The sequence below is a fragment of the Heloderma suspectum genome, chromosome 3 (genome assembly GCF_057233095.1).
Source record: "Heloderma suspectum isolate Gila_16-S chromosome 3, 16-S_ref, whole genome shotgun sequence".
Taxonomy (NCBI): Eukaryota; Metazoa; Chordata; class Lepidosauria; order Squamata; family Helodermatidae; genus Heloderma; species Heloderma suspectum.
This window is the reverse complement of record NC_139460.1, coordinates 100,991,967-101,011,580: the sequence shown is the minus strand read 5'-3', so window position 1 is coordinate 101,011,580 and position 19,614 is coordinate 100,991,967. Positions and strand designations below refer to the sequence as shown.

General features: G+C 41.8%; 1 protein-coding gene across 1 annotated transcript in view; it reads right to left on the bottom strand.

The window, feature by feature from the left end:
* Positions 1–3,422: 3,422 nt before the first annotated feature.
* Positions 3,423–19,614, bottom strand: part of DMD (dystrophin) — a 1,907,270-nt gene continuing 1,891,078 nt past the window's right edge. Inside the window, exon 77 of the mRNA XM_084843968.1 lies at positions 3,423–6,134. Coding sequence (XP_084700094.1) covers positions 6,037–6,134 — 98 coding nt within the window. The 3' untranslated portion in view covers positions 3,423–6,036. The remainder of the gene's footprint in view (positions 6,135–19,614) is intronic.

Below are 19,614 nucleotides of genomic sequence, written 5' to 3'. Positions count from 1 at the left end.
GTTCTTCTAGGCCAGGGATGGGGAACTTATGGCTCTCCGGATCTTTTGGAGTACAGCTTCCATCAGCCATAGCCAACAGAGCCAATGGTGAGGGATGATACGAGTTTAGGCCAAAACATCAAGATGGCCACAAGTTGCCCACCTCTTCTCTAGGCAATTTAGGTGCAAGAAGCAAGTTTTTCTTTGCATCTTCTTTGTACCCAGAAGTGTACAATGCAAAAAAGAAAAAGAATTTGCTAAGGAACTTCTCTAGGGTCCTTGATTATTTATTTTTTAGAAAGGGATGGGCAACTAACAGCTCAGGGGCCCAACCTGGTCCCCAAGGTGTTTCCCATCTGATCTCCAGCATGGTCCTCACTTTCAAGGACAACACTTACTTTGAATCATAGCTTGTTTCTTCTTCACAATTCAAGACATACGAAAAGGTCTTCTTTGAAAATGAAATTCAGCACAAATGCAAAGTTCTGCATTTAGGCAGCCCCTCCCCCCAAGTCAAATGCACAGGTATAGGATGAGTGATACCTGGCTTGGTACAGTTGTACAAGTGAAAAGGATCTTGGAATTAAAGTGACTCACAGGCTGGATGCATGTCAGAAGTTTGGTGTAGCTGCGAAAAAGGCTAATGTGGTTTTAGATACTGAATCTCAGTACCGAAAGAGTTGTTTTAAAGAAGAGAGGAAAGACTAATTCTAATATGTGGGTAGAGTTATAGGAGGGTAGATTTCAGTCAAACATTTGCCAGAATGTCTGGATGGTAAGAGTAGTTTGATAATAGAATCAAGTACCTAGGGTGGCAGGCTCTCCCTTTGTGGAGGACTTCAAGCAGAGGCTCTTTGAAAGTGTCTGCTGTTTACATTGAGAGGGGCGAGGTAAGAGCATTCTCAGGTTTGTTGGTTCCCCAGCCTAGTGCCATCCAGAGTTTTGGACTACATCTCCCAGAATTCCTGACCATTGGCCATGTTGGCTGGGCCTGATGTGAGTTGTAGTCCAAAACATCTGGAGGGCACTATGTTGAGAGAGGCTTGTCTAGGCACATGATTCTTCCTTTGGCTGTTAGAGGGCTTAGGCTGGAATTCCAAACATGTGCATGTGAACAGGGAGGGCTGTACCTTAAAAAAACAACACTGATGGAACAGATCATAACTCAGTAACAGAGCACAAGCTTTGCATGCAGAAGGTTGCGAGTTCAGTCCATGGCATCTCCACTTTAAAAATGTTTTAAGTCACAGATGCTGTGAAAGACCCTTTAGAGCTGCTGCTAGTCAGAGCAGATAACACTGGCTAGATGGATGAATAGTCTGACCTGGCATAAGGCAGTTTATGTTTATTTTGCCTTGGTTTAGGCTCTCATGGGAGTGAGTCAAGGAACTGAGCCAATGCTGCTGCCCTTCCCTTCGCTTAGTTCCAAATATGGCACTTATGAATAATTACTTGTGGACCAGTGTCTTAAAAACATGCATTTACCCTGACAGTGACTACTAAGTTGCTTTATACAGAATAAGGAATGGGTATCCTATTCAAGGGTCTAATAAAATTTCCCCCCTTCAAAGCAACCTATCCCTCAAAACCTAGAAGCAATGAATGTTAAAGATGAATATGCTCTATATCCAGAAAGCAGCACTGACTTTTAATGGTGCCAATTGTAGAACATCATTCACTGTGATCACCATCATGTCACAGAAATATTAGCACTGGACCTAGGAAAACGACTGAAATTTAATTCATTTGCACTTAGTGGATCAGATTTTGCTCTTAGTCAGCTGCGCATCAGCCAACATTTTTTTCACTGCCAAAGCAGTGAGGATGGAATAATATATGGTCTGATTTTAATGGTTCACTGATTTTTCCAGTTTGGAAGCCCCGTTTCCAAGATGTTGGAGTAACTCCAATCTTCTTGCTACTTCATTCTAAAGTGCTCATGCCTAATTACAAACAAACTGGGCTCTGGACACCCTATTAAGTGCTAGTATGATGATATTCCCATCCCATAATAGAATGGGGAGTAATAAGTCTACTGCAGGGGGACAGATCAATTAATGTTCAGTTTTAAAAAAATCAAGGGATATGTGAGTGCAGTTCAGTACTTGAGAGTGAACCTTCAGAAAACTAAAAGCAAAAATTGAAACAGCAAATGTAGTGGAGCATCGCTGTAGGTAAAATGTCTTAAGGTTTTGTGTTTGAGTCAGTCAGTAGAGAAATGCCTAACAATTTCAAAAGATCACAAAATGGGGCAAACACAAAGGTGTCCCAGAAACAGTATTGCTGTTCCAGTGCTGAGAGAATGCAACAGAAATCCTACCTTTAGAAATTATATCTACATTTCTTCCAAAATGTGAAAAATGTGCATGTAGTGTGTTATAAACATATAACAATTGTTTTTTCTTCAAAGAAAGCGGCTTCACTTCACAAACATGTTTTTGCTTTGTTGTGGGCTTCCCGCTGAACAGATGCTTTCAGAGCACCACTTCTGTGGTACAGGGAGGATGAACCCTGGTTTAAGTCTCTCCAATGGATGACTAGCATGGTCAAAAATGATAGCAGCAGTCATCTGCTCAGTGGATACATACACACAGTCTCAGTCCACCAGTGGGATTGAGTGTGCATAGCAATAGGTGTGAAACTAATTACCTCAGTTTTACAGATGTCCGTTTTTAACCAAGTTAAAACCAGTATCAGTGTTGTCTGCTACATTTCTTCCTGATAAGTCAATTGAACAGTAATATATTATTTCTTGCCTTTGGATTGCTGTGTTATGAGCCAATTTAGGATAAAAGGATAATAGTGGGGCAATTTTCAGTATTCCAACCCACAAAGGCAGCAAGCTGGTGCCAGTTCCTGGCAATCATGATCTAAGCAAGTCCATTCCTGAGGTTTGTTTGGAAAGGAGCTTAAATATTCATTGTTTGAGAATATGATAACCCCTGTATGCAAACCCTGAAGTATGTTGGCTTGAGAGGTGGAAATTATGTGGAGAGATGGATGAAAGTAAAAGCAGTTCCAGTGATACGAATTTTAAGGGGTGCTTCACAGACCAAAAGTATCCATGGATTGAACTGAATTTTGTTTACATCCAAACCAGGCAATTTTCATAAAATAGATTTAAAACACTGCACAGGGTTTCTGATGAGAGCTTGTGCGCTGGCTTACAAAACATGTCATGAGAAGGAAAAAGAAAAAGCCATTAAAACAACCCTAGCCCCTCCCTTCCCAAAAGTTGCTGGGGTTTTTAAAAACAGGTGTTACTGTTGGCTTTTGGCCATGGAGTCTTTAACTGCAGGACATTAATTACATTGGGGAACGAAGAATTCAGGAATAGAAAAGGTGGCATTCTGCCCAGCTGAAATCCATAAAGGCAATCTAGCTGGGAAAGAGAACCACAAATTAAATGCTGGACAACCAGTGAAAATGCTACACTTATTTTTATAACATAATTGCGTGCTTTATTGATATACACAGTAAAGCAGTATATAATACAATAAGTAAGGCATATATTTGGTGAACTTTGATATCTTGTGAAAAATGCAGTAAAACTGAAGTTTATAAAAATAATTAGTAAATGTTACAGTGTTGATGTTAGAACACAATAGATTATGATACCCAAGTAATAAACCGGTACTGGATAACAATGGTATAACATGCCAGATGATAGTTATTCAGTTACACTGATAATGTTTTACAGTTTAATAGTTTGTGGATATAAGGAACATGAAATATTCCTAAAGAAATGCTCAAAAAGCAGCAATAAAGCTCTTAAACTCTTTTAAATATTTTTGACAGACTTACTTCAAAACTAATGTCTATAAAGGAAAAAAAGGAAAACCTGATGAAAACAATTGTGTACTCTGTTAGTCTCCAAATTTTTAAAGATAACTTTAAACTTAAACGCATGAAAGGAAAGAAAGAAAATCCCGCCCTATAAATCGTGCTCTGCACCTTCCTAAAGAAAGGCTGTGAGAATGTGCAGGGTACCCATTGGTAAATAAAAGGCATGAACTATCCCAGTGTAGATAGAGTGCCTGTGCATGGTAGATTGGCATAGGACTCACTAGAGTCCTGTTGCCCTTCACTTCAGTGTGCATCCCCCTTGGATCTTAAGAAGTGTACACCTGGGCAAGATGGAAAGATGGATGCGTCAGGGTGGTTGGTGGTGGTGGGGTGCACACAGACTTCTGCCATAATGATAATGGGTAGGGAGGGGTCAGGGTAGCAACAGGGTACTTTGAAACCTATGCCAATACTTCAGTATGTGGGCACTGTGCTCACACGGGGATGGATTGTGCCCAAAGTTTTTTTTTTAAGCATTTATTATGAAAATGTATGTTTGGGGCTTCTTTTGTGAGTTATTACACTTTTTATTTTATTTTTTGTAAATTTATTGTTAAAATGGTAAGAACTGTTTACACAATGGACAAGTGGTGATGATGTAATACCTTCTGTACATAATTGTCAGGAACACCACAAAACCAAAGTGAGGTAGAAATAACATGACTACCCATGTTTAATGTTAACTAGCATTAAAAATAAAATATTTTTCTCTCCCAAGTTTTAATTACACTTCATACAAGAAGAGGTAACAGATTTTACTCTTGCAAAGTATTAACGTGGATTAGATGGTGAAGTTCTATTTTTGGACAATGGAGTTAAAGGCTGATGGAAGGAAATGAAATGGTAAAGCTTTTGTTAACAGCACCTCAAAATTTTAGAATAGTAAACCTGAGGAGCTGTTATGTAACATCTATTTTCTGTTATCCCTCTCCTGAGTCATTATTAATTGTGCGGTATTACTTGTAGAAAGATCTAGGGAGGAACAAGATTACTAGCCATTTGTCTTGGATGACCGAACTCTCATGAAGCAGTGTGGGAAGCTGATATAATTGCCTCACACTATTTCCTGTTATTTAATTGAATTGCTGTAGCTCCATGGACTTGCTGCAAGGCAGATCTGTAGTGAGCATTTTTGTTTTTAAGAGATTAGGCAATTTTCAGTGCTCAATAACACTGCTACTATAAAAATTAAAATTAAATGATATGCGTAATCAAGCTTTCAGGATGGAAGCAGATCACAGATTGCTATCTGTAGTCTAGTCCGCATCCCTACACACACAGCAGAGATGCAGGATATCTTGCAAAGGGTGATGTCACAGGGCATGAAAGCAAAGCCGACTACTAGTTTGAAGCATTAAGGTGCTGGCCAGTGCCAGAGGCAAGATACCGGACAATAAAGTCCAAAGGTAAGATCCGGTAAGGCAATTCCTATTTTGTGTTTACTAACAACATTCAGGTTCATAGTAGTGGAGGAAACAGCGGGAGCTTAACTACTGATTCAATTTATCTTTCCATTTTTGCAGTCTCTGAAGATACTATTTGTCATGTAATGTGCTCTTTCATATTATTGCCAACTAGCTGGATAATTCCAATAAGACTTAATTCTACTTGGAAGGAGGTGGAAAAGCTACCTCAACTGGAAGTTCAGGACAATATTATTTTTTAAGCCAGTGCTAGTCAGACACAAACAATGAGAAATGTACACTGATAGTTTTGGTGTTGCAAAAATTTGACTCTTAAAGAAAAGAACACAGTACATGAATATCTGTCTGGTACAATTACAGAGCTGAAGTGATGCTAAACAAATGCACTGCCTCATGTTTTTGTTTTTTTGTTTTTATAGGGATTTATATAAACAATTTTTTATAAAGCACACTTTGTTTACAATCTTTCTTTATAACGGTTATAAATTTTTTTTAAACAACCCAAAATGCGTTCCATATAAAGAAATGGCAAGTTATTTAGCTATCAAGATTTTACATGTAGTTTTCTTATAGGTTTTTTTTTGTACAATTGCATAGACGTGTAAAACCTGCCATTGTTAACAAAACAATAACAGACTTAAGAAACTACTGAAATCTACAGTATAGTACTACTACCCTTCACAAAAATATAGATTTGTTTTCATGTAAACGCTTACAGTCTAATCCTTTGTCATATGAATATTATAAAAACCATGCGGGTATGCCTGAAGTTGTAAAACACATCTTGCTATTCTAACACCTTGTTGTCAGTCATCACTGTCACTAAGGTTTCCATTGCTCGGCCCAGGTCATCTGCCATGTGGAAAAGGCTGCCTACATTGTGGCCTGTAAAACAAAGGAAAAAGGGGTTACGCAAATGAAGTTGTACCATGGCTAATTTTGAAGAATGCATTGTGTACTATACAGGAAAGAAAAGAAAAAATAAGAAATACACACTGAGTTAGATAACTTGATGTAAAATAATACACACTTCCATGCAAGGGCTATTGTCAAATAATTTGGTGTTCTTTAACGCTGCTAGCTACTAGTAAAACTCTGAAACCTGCAGAGAGCTTTTCAGCTGGCACCACATTGAGTTTTTAAAATGATAGACCTAGCAAATCAATTTCAAAGGTGCATGCATGAAAACCCTTGGCAGAAACTCCAAAATTAAATGTGCATGTGAAAGACTTTGCTACACAAGTGTTTGCAAATGAATCAATTAAAGTGAATAACAGCTAACCTGATCAATCATAATCAACCAAAACAGCTTGAGTGGGGAAATTGCCAAAGGGCTAATTGATGTTAATGAGAGTAAGGTCTTGGGTGAAACCTCTATTGGGGACCAAATTGCAGAGTTAAACCAGCCTACATAAATTCCCTGAATCTTTTAAAACACAGTTGCTAATTAAGCGAAGTTAGTTGCATAAACTCCATTGTCAAGGGAGAAAGAAAAGCTGGATATGTCAGCTTAAGTTAGTTATTGTTAGTTGTCTTACAATAATACTCTTTTTTTGATTTATGATGTTAAGAAATCACATTTGATGGGGTTTTTTTTGCAATTTAGTTAGGTGGTGGTTTATTTTAATGCATTCCTGACCAAGGTGGATCGCGCACGTGCGTGTGTGTGTACTATACATGCATGCCATCATTATCACACTGTAGAGACAGCAAACATAGAAAAGGTAGATGTGGGGAAGTTAGAGGCAAAAGACCATAATGGGAAGTCAGGCCAGCTCCAGGAAAACATGGCCAGGTACCCAGATGACCATGAAAGAAGGTTTTAGGGTGCATATGTTTTATTGGGTCAGATGCATATTCGGTGTGTATTTCTGCAGTCCTCACATTCTTGATTTTCAGACTAAGATAGGAATAACTATATGGCCAATGGGAACTACTCAGTCTTTGTGACCCATCATTCAATACAAATAATGTCAGCACAGGATTGTGCTGTCCTAATGTCATACTGGTTTTTTCTATGACTGCTTAGTGTGCTACTGGTTTAGTGCTAAAGTAGGAACAGTAGAAGCATCAAAGCTGTGTCCTTTATTATTAGTACTAAATTATGATTTGGAATGTGATCTATGTTAAGCCCAATACTCTATTGACTGTACCAACTACATATTTTATTTGTGTAGATTTTGTACCCCACATTTCAGCTTGTTGCTCTTAAAAGAGGCTTATAAAAAATAACTAAAATAATACATAATAAGATAGCAAATAAAACAATGAGGTACTACACAGATACAAATTAAAACTGAAAGATATAAAAGGCCTCCACAAATAAAAGGTCTTCACCCTCCTCTGAAAATGAAAACTCTGAACCAGTCAAACCAGTGCAGTGAAGAGCCAGTGCAGTGTAGTGGTGAGAGTGTTGGACTGGGAGCCGGGAGATCCAGGTTCTAGTCCCCACTTGGCCACTGAAGCTCACTGGGTGACTTTGGGCCCATCACAGACGCTCAGCCCAACTCACCTCACAGGGTTTTTGTGAGGATAAAATGGATAGGAGGAAAATAGTGTAAGCTTCCTTAGGTTCCTTGCAAAAGGAAAAAAGGCAGGATATAAATGCAATAAATAAATAAATCTCCTTGAGGAGGGGGTTCTGAAGAAAGGGTGGCACAACCAAAATGGTAGTTTCTGCTCACTGCCTCCTTCTCCTCTGCTGGTGGGAGAAGAAGCTGAAGAAGGACCTCTGTCAATGGTCTCAATGTTCAGGAGGGTTCATGAGGAAGGTGGTGGTCCTTATGGTCATGTTCAGCAAAGCACCAACAATAGCCAGAACGATTAAAATGATACTTAATTGTTCCTTGTATGGAATCTCTCTCAAAAGGCTATGACTAAGAGCTGGTTTACATGTCATGGTCATGCTGTGGAGGCTGCTTCAAATTTGTCGAAGTGGTAGCTCCAATTTGGTTGGCCCTTATATTGTACTTAGCCTAATTGTTAATCTACCAAATGGTTAGTTTAAGAATATTTATGGAAATGGTTCTTAGAATAACTGTTCATTTAAAATTATGTGGAGACTAGTGCTACTATTGTTTCTTTGGGTTCAGAATTAAAGATTTCAAGGACTTTACCCCCAGACTGCTAAATTTGCACCTTTCTCAAGTAATATGTTCTCACATATCATTTGAAAGATAAGTGTTCTTTTTCCACTCACAATAAACAGCTGCACAATTGGGGGGCAATCTTAAAAAAAGAAAAAACACAAAGATCAGATTAATCCTTAAAAACCTATGTCTGAAAAGAAGACGTGCTGTAAAAGTACATTTGTCACTTTGTATCATGTTTCTTTGCGTATGAACAAGGGGGGCATCAAAGATTTTAATGGCATCACCTTTGAGTGACCAATGTAATTTGACTTATTTCAAAACTGTGGTCTACTTTTCATATGCCTTCATTTTCCCCGTTACTAATGCTATAAGAATTGTATTTTTCTTCCTGCCATCTACCTATACCATATGTATGGTTTAAAATATCCAGGGAACAAATGACAGCCCAATTCAATGTGATAATATTAATCTTTGGAATCCTAAACCCAAATGGTCTTGAAAGACCACCTTTTGCCATATGAGCCTAACTGCACTTCCCCTCTGGCTGAAGTATGGTATGGAAAAGGGCCTTCTCAACAGTGGTGCCATAATTGTGGAACTCTCTCCCTAGGGACGTGTGCATTGCTACTACCCTGCTGATTTTTAGGCAGCTGGCCAAGGCAGTATTGTTCTGTCTGGCTTTTGGGTTTGTGGCTGACATTGTTCTGTCACATATTGTGGATATTTTTAACGTTTTAAGGTATTGTATCCCATTTTTTCCCCTTCATGGATCACTGCCTTGTTGTGGCGAAGGGGCTTGCGTAACTCAGTGAAGCCATAAGCTATGCCGTGCAGGGCCACCCAAGACGGACAGGTCATGGCGGAGAGTTCTGACAAAATGTGGTCCGCTGGAGAAGGAAATGGCAACCCACTCCAGTATTCTTGCCAAGAAAACCCCAGGAACGTATCACAAGGCTAAAAGATATGACGCCGGAAGATGAGCCCCTCAGGTCGGAAGGTGTCCAATATGCTACTGGGGAAGAGCAGAGGGTATTTCCAAGTAGCGCCAGAAAGAGTGAAGCAGCTGGGCCAAAGCCGAAAGGACACTCAGCTGTGGATGTGTCTGGTGTTGAAAAGAAAATCCGATGCTGTAAAGACCAATATTGTTTAGGAACCTGGAATGTCAGATCAATGAATCAAGGTAAGCTGGAGGTGGTCAAACATGAGATGGCAAGATTGAACATCGACATCTTGGGAATCAGCGAACTAAAATGGACAGGCATGGGCGAATTTAATTCAGGTGACCATCATATCTACTATTGTGGGCAAGAATCCCTTAGAAGAAATGGAGTAGCACTCATAGTCAACAAAAGGGTGGGAAAAGCAGTACTGGGGTACAATCTTAAAAATGATAGAATGATCTCAGTACGAATCCAAGGCAAACCATTCCACATCACAGTAATTCAAGTCTATGCCCCAACCACTGAGGCCGAAGAAGCTGAGGTTGATCGGTTCTATGAAGACCTACAACACCTTCTAGAACTAACACCAAAAAAAGATGTCCTCTTCATCATAGGGGATTGGAATGCTAAAGTAGGAAGTCAAGAAATCACCGGGATAACAGGCAGGCATCGCCTAGGTGTACAAAATGAAGCAGGACAAAGGCTAATAGAGTTTTGTCAAGAGAACACGCTGATCATAGCAAACACTCTTTTCCAACAGCACAAGAGGCGACTCTACACATGGACGTCACCAGATGGTCAATATCGAAATCAGATTGATTATGTCCTTTGCAGCCAAAGATGGAGAAGCTCCATACAGTCAGTAAAAACAAGACCTGGAGCTGACTGTGGCTCAGATCATGAGCTGCTTCTTGCAAAATTTCGGCTTAAATTGAAGAACGTAGGGAAAACCACTAAACCGTTCAGGTATGACCTAAATCATATCCCTGATGAATATACAGTGGAGGTGAGGAATAGATTTCAGGGATTAGACCTGATAGACAGAGTGCCTGAGGAACTATGGACGGAGGTCCGTAACATTGTTCAGGAGGCAGCAACGAAATCCATCCCAAAGAAAAAGAAATGCAAGAAAGCCAAGTGGCTGTCTGATGAGGCTTTACAAGTAGCTCACGAAAGAAGGGAAGCGAAAAGCAAGGGAGAAAGGGGAAGATATCCCCAACTGAATGCAGAGTTCCAGAGAATAGCAAGGAGAGACAAGAAGGCCTTCTTAAATGAACAATGCAAAGAAATCGAGGAAAACAACAGAATGGGAAAGACTAGAGATCTCTTCAAGAAAATTGGAGATCTCAAGGGAATGTTTTGTGCAAAGACGGGCATGATAAAGGACAAAGAAGGCAGGGACCTAACAGAAGCAGATGAGATTAAGAAGAGGTGGCAAGAATACACAGAAGAACTATACAGGAAAGATCTGAATGTCCCTGATAGCCATGATAGTGCGGTCACTGAACTTGAGCCGGACATCCTAGAGAGTGAAGTCAAGTGGGCCTTAGGAAGCATTAGTAACAACAAAGCTAGCGGAGATGACAGTATTCCAGCCAAGCTATTTAAAATCCTAAAAGATGATGCTGTTAAAGTGCTGCATTCAATATGTCAACAAATTTGGAACACTCAACAGTGGCCACAAGACTGGAAAAGGTCAGTTTACATTCCAGTTCCAAAGAAGGGCAACGCCAAAGAGTGTTCAAACTACCGCACAATTGCGCTCATTTCACATGCCAGCAAGGTGATGCTCAAAATCCTACAAGCTAGGCTTCAGCAGTATGCGAACCGAGAACTACCGGAAGTACAAGCTGGGTTTCGAAGAGGCAGAGGAACTAGAGATCAAATCGCCAACATTCGCTGCATCATGGAGAAAGCAAGAGAATTCCAGAAAAACGTCTATTTCTGCTTCATTGACTACGCTAAAGCCTTTGATTGTGTGGATCACAACAAACTGTGGCAAATTCTTAAAGTGATGGGAGTACCAGACCACCTTACCTGTCTCCTGAGAAACCTGTACGAGGGTCAAGAAGCAACAGTAAGAACCAGACATGGAACAACCGATTGGTTCAAAATTGGGAAAGGAGCACGACAAGGCTGCATATTGTCACCCTGCTTATTTAACTTATATGCAGAGTACATCATGAGAAATGCCGGGTTGGATGAATCAGAGGTCGGAATTAAGATTGCTGGGAGAATTATCAACAACCTCCGATATGCAGACGATACCACCCTAATGGCAGAAAGCGAAGAGGATCTCAAGAGCCTCTTGTTGAGGGTGAAAGAGGAGAGTGCAAAAGCTGGTTTGAAACTCCACATTAAAAAAACGAAGATCATGGCATCTGGCCCCATCACTTCCTGGCATATAGAAGGGGAAGAAATAGAAGCTGTGACAGATTTTATTTTCTTGGGCTCCAAGGTCACTGCAGACGGTGACCGTAGCCATGAAATTAAAAGATGCTTGCTCCTTGGGAGGAAAGCTATGGCAAACCTAGACAGCATAGTAAGAAGCAGAGACATCACCTTGCTGACAAAGGTCCGTCTAAACAAAGCTATGGTTTTCCCAGTAGTAATGTATGGCTGTGAAAGCTGGACTATAAGGAAGGCTGAGCACCGAAGAACTGATGCTTTCGAACTGTGGTGCTGGAGAGTCCCCTGGACTGCAAGGAGGTCAAATCAGTCCATCCTAAAGGAAATCAACCCTGAGTGCTCATTGGAAGGACAGATACTGAAGCTGAAGCTCCAATATTTTGGCCACCTAACGCGAAGAGAAAACTCCCTGGAAAAGACCCTGATGCTGGGAAAGACTGAAGGCAAAAGGAGAAGGGGACGGCAGAGGATGAGATGGCTAGATAGCATCACTGATGCAATGAATATGGACTTGAGCATGCTCCGGGAGAGAGCGCAGGACAGGAAGGCCTGGCGTGCTATGGTCCATGGGGTCACGAAGAGTCGGACACGACTGAACGACTGAACAACAATGAACGCAAAGGAAACGTTATATATTTCACTTAGAATTAAAATGTATTATTATAATTTTGCTTACTTTGACATTGGGAGTCCCAGTCTTCATATTTTGTTAACCATCAGAGAGAAGACTATTATTTGTGTTGGAAAAGCTGCGCAGTAGTCTTAAAACAAGTGTTCCACTTCAGATGCAACAGAGGGAAAGTAAGCACACAAAGGGTCTGCTTTTAAGCTTCTTCATTCAGGATCTATTTTAGTCTGGGCCAGGGATGGGCAGCTTGTGGCCCTCTAGATGTTTGGCCAAAATTCCCATCACCCCTAGCCAGCATAGCCAATAGTGAGAGATGATGGGAGTTATGGCCCTCTAGATGTTTTGACCTTCAAGTTGCTCACCCTTGGTTTAGGCATCCAAGGTGCTTTCAGTATGTCTTTGGTCCACAAAATTGACAGCCCCATTCTAAATAAGGCCAATTCACGGAAATAAATTTGGCAATTCAGGGGAGGGGTCGTAGCTCAGTGGTAGAACACGAGCTTTGCATGCAGAAAGACCCAGCTTCATTCCCCAGCATCTTCAGGTAGGGCTGGAAAATCTTCTGCCTGAAACCCTGAAGAGCCACTGCCAGTTAGTGTCAACAATACAGGGCTAGATGGACCAACTGCCTGCCTCAGTGTAAGGCAGTTCTCTATATTCCTAAGCTTGAAATCTGCAAAAACCCGTCATCCGTGAAAGCTTATATCTGCAGTCTACTTTCATTATTTTATACTGGATGCTACACAGAAATATAGGCCATTATACCTAAAGCTTTCCATTTATATCTAAGCAGGAACAATTTTTAAAATGCCAGATTCTTATACAAGATTAATGTGATGGATATTTTTTTGGCTTAGAACCAAGACCACTGAAGTTCTAAGTGCCACTATACTGGAACACTTCTAGTGTTTTAGCTTTACTTACTTTATGAGACTGTTCATCTTTCAGACATCGTATTTGGTGGAAGATCAAGAGATTAACATTCAAATGCCTTCTGCAAATGCTTTAAAATAGTGCAGTACCAACTATTTTCAATTCAGTAATAGGTAGAAAAGGGTACCTTCTAGAAGATGAGAAATTGGCTTATCAGCTATCTTGCTGCTGGTATCGAAACACACAAACCGTTTTTTTGTATATATGATAATTTACACAACACTTTAAATTCCTTATCTCATATATCCTTACAAACACTCCGTAAAATAATTTCAATGTCTATTTTATAGTTGTAGGACTGAAAAGAAGAGAAAAACTTGTCCAAGGCCACTCAGCACAGTACAGAGGTTAAATTTGTTTGTTTTATTTGTACCCCACCTGTCTACCAAAAATGGCACTCAAGGAAGCTTACAGAACCAATTAATATTGATTACAACAATACATTAAAATGCAGTAAAAATATAACAATTACAGAAAAAATATTATGAAAAACTTCTCCCAACCCATCAGACCTACTTACAGGTTAATAAAGGCCTTCTTAAATATAGTAGCCTTTGCCTGCTGGTGGAAGAACATCAAAAAGGGAGAAAACCTAGCTTCCTTTGGGAGGGAGTTCCGTAGCCTGGGAGCAACACCGAAAACATCCCCTCTCGGCTTGCCACCAAACGTGCCTCTGAAGGCAGTGGTCTCAAAAGAACGGCCTGTCTAGAAGATCTTAGCAACTGGGCAGGCTCATATGGGAGAAGGCAGTCTTTCAGGTAGTCTGATTCCAAGCCATATAGGGCTTTAAAAGCATTTTGAATTCTGCCTGGAAACAGACTGGTAGCCAGTGAAGCTGTTGTTAACAAGGGAGTTATGTGCTCCCTGTAACTAGCCCCAGTCAACAGTCTGGATGCAGCATTCTGAATCAGCTGAAGTTTCTGAACAGTTTTTGAAGGCAGTCTCAAGTAGATCATGATACAGTAGTCCAAACAGGATGTAACTAAGGCATGTGTGATTGTGGCCAGATGACATGTCTCTAGGAACAGGTGCAGTTGGCGCACTAGCGCTAACGCGCTCCTAGCCACCGCCGAGACCTGAGCATCCAGGTTCAGGGCTGAGTCTAACAGTACATCCAAACTGCAATGCTTAGTCTTCAGGGGGAGTGTAACCTCATGCAGCACAGACTGGGTCCCTATTCCTTGATCTGCTTTTCAACTGACCAAAAGCACTCTTGTCTTGTCTAGATTAAGCTTCAATTTGTTTGCCCTTATCCAGTCCATTACTGACATCAGGTACTGATTTAGAACCAGAACAGCTTCACTGGAGTTAGACAGAGAAATAGAATTTAGTGTCATCGGCATACTAGAGCAAGCCCCAAAACTCCGAACAATCTCTCCCAGCAGTTTCATGTATTTATTAAATAGCATGAGTGATAAGATAGAACCCTGAGGGACACTACAGGCCAACAGTCACAGCATCCAACAGGAATCCCTCAGCACTACCTTCTGAGATCACCTCTCCAAGAAGTACTGTATAACAGTGCCTCCCAGTCCCATAGTAGACAGAGGCTTCAGAAGAATACCATGGTTGATGGTATTGAAAGCTGCCAAAAGGTCCAGCAGAACTAACAGGGTCACATTCCCCCTGTCTAGTTCCCAGTGTAGCCCCTCACGAAGGTGAGCTTTCTCTGTCCCATAACCAAGCCTGAAGCTACATTGAAATGGATCTAGATAATCTGTCTCATCTAGAAATCCCTGAGAAGCTACCGCACATTCCAGCACCTGGCCCAAGAATGGAGTATTGCAGACTGCTCAGTAATTATCTAATACAGGGTGTGTGTTTTTAACCTAGGGTATTACCACTCCTTCCTTTAGGCAAGATGGAATCAGTCACACCTTGCTGTAAAGGGGTGTTCACCACTGCTCTTACCCACACAGCCAGTCCCCCTCCACCAGCTGTTTTTATAAGCTAGGAAGGGTAAGGGTCCAGCACACAAGCGGTAGGCCTCACCTCTCCAAGGATCCTGTCAACATCCTTGGGCTGTACAAATTGAAAGTATCCATTATAACTGGACAAGCAGGAGCCAAAATTACATCCACCAGACCTGTACCAACTACAGTTTCCAAGTCAGAATGGATATAATCAATTTTATCCACAAAGTGTTGTGTGAATTGGTCACAATGGGCTATTGAGTGGTCCACCTTCTTGTGGGCCAGAGCATAACAGGCTCCTGACCACCCAAAAAGGCTTGGCTGGGTGACTCTGAGCAGACACAATGGTCGCAGAGAAGTACAGTTTCTTCGCCACCCTCATTGCCATGAAGCAGGCTTTCAAATGACCTCTGGCCTGTTCGATCTAACTCATTGCGAGTTTTCCACCAAAACTGGCCTAGTCAATGTCCCAATCATTGCCTGCAGCACCCTGGAAAACCAGGGGGCTCTTTTGGCTGCCCTCTGTGGAAGAGGATGCTCAGGAACAATGACGTCAACTGCCTGGGCCATTTCTCCATTCCAGAACATCAACCAAGGCTTTGACAGAATTGCCCGCCAAGGTGACAGGAAAATCCCTAAGAGCTGTTAGAAAAATATCTGGCTCCATCGGCCTCCTGGGGCAGACTATCTTAATCGGCTCCCTGCCACTGCAGAGGCTCCAAGTCCCAGCAAGTCTAAAACCCACCAATTAGTAATCTCTCTCTAACAGAAATATAAAAAGTTTCTCCATCTCCAAATCACCATCATCTCACCCTGTACAGAAAACCAGATCCAAAATGTGCCCTGCTGAGCGCGTGGGGCCAGATACTAATTGGGACAGACCGATGGTTGCCATGGAGGACATGAATTCCTGAGCCACTCCCAACAAGTTGACCTCACCATGTATGTTGATGTTCCCTCAGCACAAGCTGTTGAGATCCCAGCACCAACCCAAGACCACCTTGGTTAGCTTAGGAACGGAGACTGTTGAGCAGTAGGGTGGGCTGTACACCAACAGAATCCCTATTCTGTTCCGAACACCCACCTTCAGATAGACACACTCAAAACTGGAAGTCTGCGGGAGGGGGAACCTGGACAGGGGGATAGAATGATGATTGACCACTGCAACTCTGCCACCCCACCCCCCAGGTCTTGCATGCTGCAACACAGAGAACCCAGGTGCACAAAGCTGGGAGAGATTTACTACACCAGTCTCCTCCAACCAGGTCTCTGTGATACAGGCCAAGTTGGCAAGCTCATTCAGGAACAAGTCCTGGATGGCTGTTGTTTCCCCATTCACCATCCTGGCATTCAGCAGCAGTACCTTCAACCCAGGGGGCTGTCACTAGGGCTACTCAGGGTCTCTCATGTAGGAGACAGTTTGGGACTAACTAACAGCATTTCCCCCACCCCCCTATAATGACCCAGCTGCCTCCTACCATCATATCTCCCTCTGCCCTCCACCATTCCAGGGGATGCTACATGTGCCCCTCTACTTCTCTGTGTCTTTTTAAAAACACATTTCTCCTGCCAATAAGCAATAATTGTACAGCTGTATGTACCCAAGAAGACAGATATACAGTCTCCTCTCTCCTCCTCTCTTTCCAATAGACTGTGTGGCCCTTGCCCTTGTTTCCCCCACTCCAAAGTGACTCCCCCAAAAGGGAAACCCTCTTTGATGCCTCCCCTTCAGTGGTGGGCCCACCCTAGGTTGCTCAGCTTTTTATGCACCAGCCCACAGGAGCTGATGCAATTCTTGTGGCCGACAGAGGGTCTCTTGGAGGGAGTGCAAAGTCAGGGGTCCGGTCCTGTGAAGAGGCAGTGTTTTCTTGCCCCAGAAAGTCTCTCTGAAGCAGGCACAGGAAGGTAGGACGCACGGCAATAAAGCTCATTTATAGTCTACCTTCAGAGTCCTTTCTCAGCTGGGGGTGCTGGTGAAATTTATCCATGAGACCACACTGGCTTTCATATGTACTTTAATGCAACATAGTGGAGCCCCTGGGTATTAGTGACGATCTGGTTGGTGCAATGCTGAATTGGCAAGCTTAAGGAATATGTTGTTTATACCTCTCAACCCTCTCTTCTAAAAGAGCACAATTTGTTATTTTCCTATAAATATCTGCAGCTAAGAATTTCATATGGTTTCATGGCACAGGCTAAAGCCAGATTATGATTTCACACTTTATGAACCATAAAAAAAGATTTTATGGCAACCTTTTCATCTGAATTCTTGCTTTCCCAAATTAACATCTTTTGTAAGGGCCTAATGAAAAATTGTGCATTCTTGCTATTTCTGATGTCTTGATGCAGTCTGAAAGTTGAGAGGTATTACATATTAGAGCACACCTGTGAAATGTACCTAGCAACACACATGCTGTGCCACAAATGCCAGGCAAAAAGAAGGGTGTGGCAAACAAGAAGCTATTGCAGTGGGCATCAGACTCACTAACCTCTCTCACTGGCTTTCCAGGGATATTTCTTCCTTTAGTAACAGAAGTATCAGAAAGAAAAGGAGGGAAAACACAAATACAGAAGTACTTCAGTGTTCATTGTGGAACTGAATTCAAAACATACATTAAAAAAAGATAACTGAGTTGTTACAGTTCATTTAAGTGCATAGAATGTCAATCGCAGGTCACCCAGCTAAGCGTAATAATAAAATGTAGAGGGAGTTAATACATTTACTGATCAACTTTTTACTTAGAAAAGGGTGATAATAGATACTCTGAATACATTTGCTCAGTATGGATTGATTTAGTATCCAGCCTTTGTGCTAAAATGTGTTATTATCCATAGGGTAGAATCCAATATTAGTCCAACATACAATTGGCCTGTTGAAATAATATACCTTGACTTCAGCAAAGCTCTCAACCAAGTGCCCCATGATATCCTGATGAGCAAATTAGCTCAAAGTGGGCTAGATGAAACAACGATCTGGTGGATCCACAGTTGGCTACAGAATTGGACTCAAAGAGTGCTTATCAATCGGACCTTCTCAAACTGGGGAGAGGTAACGAGTGGGGTACCGCAGGGCTCAGTCCTGGGCCCAGTGCTCTTCAACATTTTTATAAATGACTTGGAGGAGGAGGTGCAGGGAATCCTTATCAAATTTGCAGATGACACAAAATTGGGCAGGATAGCTAATACCTTGGAAGACAGAAACAAAATTCAAAGTGATCTTGATAGACTGGAGTGCTGGGCAGAAAACAACAGAATGACATTTAATAGGGATAAATGCCAAGTTCTGCATCTAGGAAAAAGAAACCAAATGCACAGTTACAAGATGGGGGATACGTGGCTCAACAACACTACAAGGAGAAGGATCTTGGGATTGTTGTAGATCACAAGCTGAATATGAGCCAACAATGTGATGTAGCTGCAAAAAAGGCCAATGCTCTTTTGGGCTGCATTAAGAGAAGCATAGCTTCCAAATCCTGGGAAGTACTAGTTCCCCTCTACTCAGCACTGGTTAGGCCTCATCTGGAGTACTGTGTCCAGTTCTGGGCACCACACTTTAAGAAGGATGCAGACAAGCTGGAGGGGGTTCAGAGGCGGGCCACAAAGATGATCAGGGGACTGGAAACAAAGCCCTATGAAGAGAGACTGAAAGAACTGGGCATGTTTAGCCTTGAGAAGAGAAGACTGAGGGGAGATATGATAGCACTGTTCAAGTATTTGCAAGGTTGGCACAGGGAGGAAGGCCAGGATCTCTTCTCGATCATCCCAGAGTGCAGGACATGGAATATTGGGTTCAAGTTACAGGAAGCCAGATTCCGGCTGAACATCAGGAAAAACTTTCTGTCAGAGCAATATGACAATGGAACCAATTACCTAGGGGGGCAGTGGGCTCTCCCACGCTGGAGGCGTTCAAGGCGAGGGTGGACAGCCATCTGTCAGGGATGCTCTGACTTGGATTCCTGCACTGAGCAGGGGGTTGGACTCGATGGTCTTACAGGCCCCTTCCAACCCTACTATTCTATCATTCTATGAAATGAATGGGACTCAAGTTAGTTCTGGCTAACTTAAGTCTCATTCATTTCAATGAGTTTACACTATGTAGGACTAACATGGGATTCTACCTATAGTACTGAAGAGCTCTGATAGTGTCCTGTTTGCTACTGCTAATAATGATCCAACTTAGCACTGTTGCATGATCAAAAACAATACTTTGAAATATTCTCAGTGTCAAAGTAAGAATGAGAATAATATGCAAAGAGAATCTGATTTTGGCTGGACACAGTGGGTTGGATCAGGCTAAATTAGTCACCATTTATTTCCACTGAAATCAATGGGATTAAAGTATGACTAACTGTAGTCTGGATCTAACCCACTGTACATATATAGTGGGGGAAATTTCACCATCATTCAATCCTTACTGTGTTTGACATGAACTTGAATGTGTGAAAAAGA